The 6,182-nt window shown below is 44.2% G+C and overlaps 1 protein-coding gene across 1 annotated transcript in view; it reads left to right on the top strand.

The window, feature by feature from the left end:
• The window catches only part of PPFIBP1 (PPFIA binding protein 1), an 82,891-nt gene that overhangs the window by 37,498 nt on the left and 39,211 nt on the right, over positions 1–6,182 (top strand). Inside the window, 2 exon segments of the mRNA XM_009648760.2 lie at positions 4,542–4,628; positions 5,852–5,965. Of these exon segments, the coding sequence (XP_009647055.1) occupies positions 4,542–4,628; positions 5,852–5,965 (201 nt within the window).

A 6,182-nucleotide genomic window follows, 5' to 3' on the forward strand; every position in this document is an offset into this window, starting at 1 on the left:
TGTTCTGTAGGAAGGAACTAATCTGTAAACTTTAGGAAAAGCTTAGCAGCAGGTCTGCCTGCATGCTGCCGGAGCATGTGGAGCAGGCTGCAGATATTCAGAGCAGTGAGGGGGGAGGCGTGAAATGCAGGAGATGCCAGTTTGGGAGGGCAGCAGTGGGCTCCCATGCAGACTGATTAAACATGGGTATGGATTGTGTTCAGACAGATTTGACCAGCATGAATTTGGGGTGGAATCAATCGTTCAGAGGGTGAAGCTGTCTCGGCTCTGTATGACAGGGGAGATGGTGGCAAATACTTTGCTTGGAAAACCTGGAGGGTTTGCCTGTGGCACACCAAGTGATGTTGAGGTAGCTGAGGCTGGAGAAGCCCCCACTGCAAAGGACTCCCTAAAACCGAGTGAACAGGCAGAACAGTGGTAGCTGTGCTTAGCTAAGCATAGGTAATGTGTATGATAATGATCTGAACAACATTAGCATGTTGATGAGCTCTGATTTAACTCCAGACGGTCAGGAAAGAGATGTCAGGGACAGCTCACTTGCCCAACTGTTGACTGGGTTGTGGTGGTCAAAACAGTCAGTGCAATTTGCCGTACAAGAAAATAATGCTTTGGAGTGGCAGCTCCTTCTACGCAAATCAAATTGCATCTTCAGCAAGAACAGTGTGATTTGTTCTGCTTATTTTGTCTCAAAAGCAGAAGAGAAAATGAGGTTATCAGCTGCAGTTGGCTAAAAATGAGATTTATTTTTGAAAAGAGAATTCAGCAATTGAGAGGAAACGGATTTTTTTATTATTATTATTATTGGGAGGTTTAAAACGGCAGCTATTAGAAACTTTCCTGCGGTTTGGAATGCTAACTCACTTCCAGGGAAAATGGATTACAGACAGAGGGCAAGCAAGCTGTGAAAGTTTGGGGATGCATCTACTTATTACAGGAATAATTCCCTCCAGAGCAGTGTGGATTTTTACACTTACATGATTGCAGACAAAGCTTACACACGTGTTTAACAGATTAGCCACGGATTGATCTCGCAGAGTTTTTAAGTGCACTGGGTCTGATCTTATAAGGCATTTTAAGTAAATGCTTAACCTCAAACTTCTTTGAAGCCTCAGTGGCATCGTGACAACTGTTCTTTTGTTTTTAGGATTAAGATCAGTATTGGTAAATCTGCATTCTCTTTCCATACAGTGTTTTGCAGTTAATCTCTAAATTGAAAACACGTGCTAAGTCTAACCGCTTAATTGCACATAGATTTGAAGTTGCTGATGAAGAAGAGCCTTCTTTGGAAAATGGCAAAGCTTGCCTTACACAGCTAGTAAACTATGTTAAGCCTGTATCGACTTTGATGATACAAATTTGATCCAGAACTACTGAGTGCCCCAAATACTCCTGCAGTTGCTGTTGGATCAAATATTTACTTTTCTTTTATTTTCTTTTCTTTCTTTTTTTCTTTTTTGTTGTTTGGGGTTTTTTTTTTTTGGTTTTGTTAAAGCAGAGCCATTGCTCTGCGGAGTGAGTAGTTGCCAGGCTCAGTCCCAGGGGAGGCTGTGAAACTCCTCCTGAAGGACACACCAAGTGTAGCTCACCCAGGTTTTGCACACACCAGGTCTCCTGGCATCTTTCAGACCTCCCTGCAGCCTGTTCCTCCCTGTTGGAGCTCCCTCCACCCCATCTCCTGATGCCCTGCTTTCCCATATCTATTGTTTGGGCATCTTCCCTCTCCATTTCTCTTCAGTCCTGCCTCCTGCCATCATTACCCTGTTCTTTTCATGTGTTTCATCTCCGCTCTTCTATCCTCATCTCTCTGGGAAGAAAAACGTGCCAAGTATCAACTTTTTACCTTTGAAGGCAGTACAGAGGAGAGATGCGGGAAGGCATCGTGTGGCCTGCAGGTTCCTGATCCCTGCACCACCGTAGGAGCTGCTGGGGCTGCTGCTCTGGGAAATAGCTGCTGTGACCTCTCTGCATCATCCTTTCTCCACCTGTCATCTTTTTCCCCACTGTAACCAAAGTCAGTGACTTTCTTGCCTTTTCACACCTAAAATGAAGAGTTAGTCCCACGTATTGTGTAGAAGTTAATAACATTTCAGGCAAAAAGCAAACTGCTGCTGAGCTGTAGACAAAGTTTTCTGTTTTCGGTGTACCACAGGAGATCTGGTTTTATGCATATTTTACAAAATATTTCTGGCAACTGCCAGCAAAGACATCTGTGTATTTTGTTTAGTGAGAGAACAACCTTTGCTCCACTCCTCTTTGGGGTTCCCATCACCTCCTCCCCTTCCTCATGGCAATGGCAGATGCAGCCTGAACTCTCACTGTCTATATGCTCCTATTTTAAACCCGAGTACAACGTGCTGAGCAAAACAGGATTTTTTTTTGAGGAATGGGAACAGAGTTTAACAACAAAGGTGTCTTGGCAAGATGCTACATACGATGACTAACATTCTGTTTTAACACCTCGTCGGTTTTCACAGCATCCATCGTAAAGACATTTTCATCGTAGTGTGAAACCAACACTTACCTCGGCATATTTTCTTCATGCAGTCTTTGGTTTTAGTCAATTTGTCTCTGGTTACTCTGACCAGAGGTATCGGGAGGTTGAGTGGCTAGGGCGTTGATGGGGAGGGCAGGGAGTCGAGTCTGTGCTTTGAGAAGGACTTCCATGTGAGCCCCGGCAGGATGGAGGAGCGTCTTTGCACCTTGGCTGCCTGCTTGTAATGGGGGACGAATATCACTTCCCTACATCAGACACACACACACACACTGGATTGATAAATGTGTTGTACATTACAAAATACAGACACTGTGTTCATGGAGGCTGAGTAAGTGCCTGAGATGTGTTGGAGGCCTTTAAATGAGAAGGGAGCTACAGAATAGCAAAAAGTATGCAAACCCCCCGTTTTTGTATTTTGCATGCAAGTCAGTTACAAAATTTAAAGCATAATCTGCTAGTTGAGCAGCTAACAAGTTTATTTTGGAAGCTCTTTGACTTCTTTCACCTAAATTAAAACTGTTACAAAACTGAAGATCTCGATGATCTTAAATGGAAACCCTATGGCATGAGCTAAATTCTGGTAGAGGTAAGGGGGAAAACAGAGCAAACTCAGAAGTTTAGAGTACTTCTGCCTTGGTGCTTAGTTTCTTGATGGTCAGAAGGCCTAGTAATTGACCGGCAAGTAATTCAGATTCAGAGGATCATTGTGGTGTGAGGTATTGGTACAAATTACTAGAGAGCATCCTTCCTTAGTCTGCTGTAACTCTAGTGATTCTGGGGCAGATGTTACGGTCGCCTTGCAAAGGTTACACATGTACGCTTGGGAGACACATTCGCAGTTGCGCACTGATTTACAAGCTGCCAGGACAAAGCCTGATTTCTTGAGCAGAGCGCTAAGGTGAGGTCAAATACTTTGTACCCCTCTTGTTTGCTTTGCATCTAATCTTTAAGTGGTGCCAGTGGGCATTTTATTCCTCTGGTTTCAAACAAGGCAGTTTCTCCTGTCACCCAAAGTCAGGCATGTAACTTAGAAAAAGAGTTTTAGCTGGCAGGTTTCCTGAGGCGTCCTCTGCAATCGGGGGAGACAGGCTGTTTGAAAGGGAGATTCAAAGTGGGAGCCTGAGGTTTGCAGTTCCTACGTGGGGGTGGCCTCTCACGGCAGGGTTGTGCTGCAGGCTCACCAGGGCAGGAGGATCAGTCATCCGGTTTCTTTTAATCACGTATTCAGAGGAAAATCAAGGCCTCTTGGAGTTGGTGGGAGCCCCTGTACTGGGCACGCTGGATTTCAGAGCAGCTTCTCAGACTCCTCTACATGATTTATGCAATGATGGGAATGAGAATTTCTTTTCTGAGCTGAGATCTGATTGTGGTGTCCATCACAAAGTGCTTTGAGACAGCTTTGAATATGGATAGAGTAAAATCCTTCTCACTGCTCAAGAGCATTGAAGTTATTATGAAGAAAGAAAGTTGCTGATTCCTCTGAACTCTCTGATAGCATTAACATGTATTCTTGTTTCTCTTTAGCCTCAGGCAGCTTTATAAAGAGATGCATTTAGAGTGCAGACATTCACCCATACCCAGTAAAAATGTGCCTGATGTAAAAGGATGTCTCTTACTGTGTGTTTTAGAAAAAATTGTTTGACTTGCAAGAAGCATAATGCACATTTTGTGGATTGTATGTTGATTTTTTTTCTCTTGCTGAATGTCTTGGGGTATTTGTCTCTTTGCAAGTATGGCTTAGCATAGTACATCATTGAGCACAAATTTTGTTAACAAAATGCTGAATGCACAGTAAGTGAATTTTGCAGAATTGGGTCACCAAAAGGTTCTTCCTTTCTCATCTTTAAGCCTCTGAACAATTCTTGTCCTGAACAGTGGTTGTGTATCCTTTGTTGACAGTTTGATTTTTCACCCTTTGGGGGCTGAAGAATGCTTTAAATCTGTTCTTGAACTGTGCAGACTAAAAATACTCCTTAAGTGTGGTGGTAATGTTGAATGGTGCTTACGGTACGATAGCTGACAACACAGTATTTGCTGTCTTTCTCAGACTAATGGACATATATCTGGGAATGGAGATGTGTATCAAGAAAGGCTGGCTCGTCTGGAAAATGATAAGGAATCTCTTGTTCTACAAGTGAGTAGTCACCTAAATTATTTTTTTCTGCTCTCGCATTCGTAAGACTTTTTGATAGTATGTGATAAAGCCTCTGAGGATTTATTTGCAGTTGTGTCATCTTGGACAGTGTTCAGAAGGCTTGCTGATACCTGAGGGTTAACACAGATTAAGGATAGGTGTGAATTCAGATTGCAGGAAAAATCTAGAGAGCTTTCTTTCTGTGTATCTGATTTTTTGATTCTTGTTAGGTGAGCAGGTCTGCAGGGTGACCACCTTCTTACATGCATGTGTATCCTTAAGATCACCATTTTCTGTGACCATTCCCATGCTGTCCACATCAGGTGACAGATGTCTTGTTTTCCTGAAAGGCGACAAAAGCTGCAGGACTGGCCAACAGGTGGGAGGAGATGAGCAGCTCCTCAGAGGTCCTGCTCATCTGCTGATGGGCTGGGCTGGGTCAGCCCTGAGTGCTCTTGCCAGCTGGCTTACTCTTGCCATCAGTTGGGACTAGCTGGCACCCCTTGGTCTGCGTAGTCATCCCGCAGTCCCCTGACACGGACCTGGCCTAAGAGCTGTGAAAGCGCTGAGCTCTGCTCTAGGCAGCTTGCCCTCTTTCCCAGCGGTACTGCAGATTTCCTCAGAAGAGCGTGCTTAAAGCAAAAACTTAATTCAGAAAAGGCAAAACGGGAATCAGTCTGCAGTCTGAAAGGTGTTGTCTTGGTCTTGCCTAGCCTCAGTCTGTGTGTTTTAACCTCCTTTGCTTTTATTGTTCTGAAAAGGAGAAGCTGTACGCTATGGTACACTGTGTGCAATCACTTGGAACGCAGAATAAATTGTATGCAGTGAGGTTTAGCTATTTGGTTGTTAAAGTAGAAGCTAGTGGGTTTTAGTTAATGTATTGTCACAGCAAAGGCATAAATGTTGGCTGTCAAATGCAGCAGCCACCCCTTGAGAAAACTTCTAAGATGACTCAGGAGGGGAGCTACTGGATTGCATTGCATCTGCCAGAACTTTGGCTGAAATTCCAGTACGCTTGAGGAGAGAGCTTTCCCTCCTCTCTTGTTACCTTTGTCATGTGTTATGTCCACTGCAGAGCTCTGCTGCTTTTCCTCCTCCCGCCATTGTCCCATTTCATTTGTGGCCCAGCCAGCATTGTTACTCACATAATACAGTTCTTCAGGTGACACGTATGGCATGGGTGCAAGGTACTAAATATGCATTCCTTTTTCTCTGCTGTGCAGGTAAGTGTGCTTACGGACCAGGTGGAAGCCCAAGGAGAAAAGATTCGGGATCTGGAGTTCTGTCTAGAGGAGCACAGGGAGAAGCTGAATGCCACGGAAGAGATGCTGCAGCAGGTATTTCACAGGCACATGTCTGTCTTGCTATCTTCATTCTGTCTTAATGAACTGCATTTTGCTTCGGTGGGAGCAGTGCACTTCGAGGTGTCACACCCCTTGATGTCTCTTAACTAAGTGATAATTTTCTACCGTATTTGCTTTAAAGTCTTTGTACTTGGTGATGTCAGTGCTGCTTTACACTGTAGGAATCCAGTCCTGCTCTCCTTTGAGCCTT

The sequence above is a fragment of the Egretta garzetta genome, unplaced genomic scaffold (genome assembly GCF_000687185.1).
Source record: "Egretta garzetta isolate BGI_Z169 unplaced genomic scaffold, ASM68718v1 scaffold81, whole genome shotgun sequence".
Classification (NCBI taxonomy): Eukaryota; Metazoa; Chordata; class Aves; order Pelecaniformes; family Ardeidae; genus Egretta; species Egretta garzetta.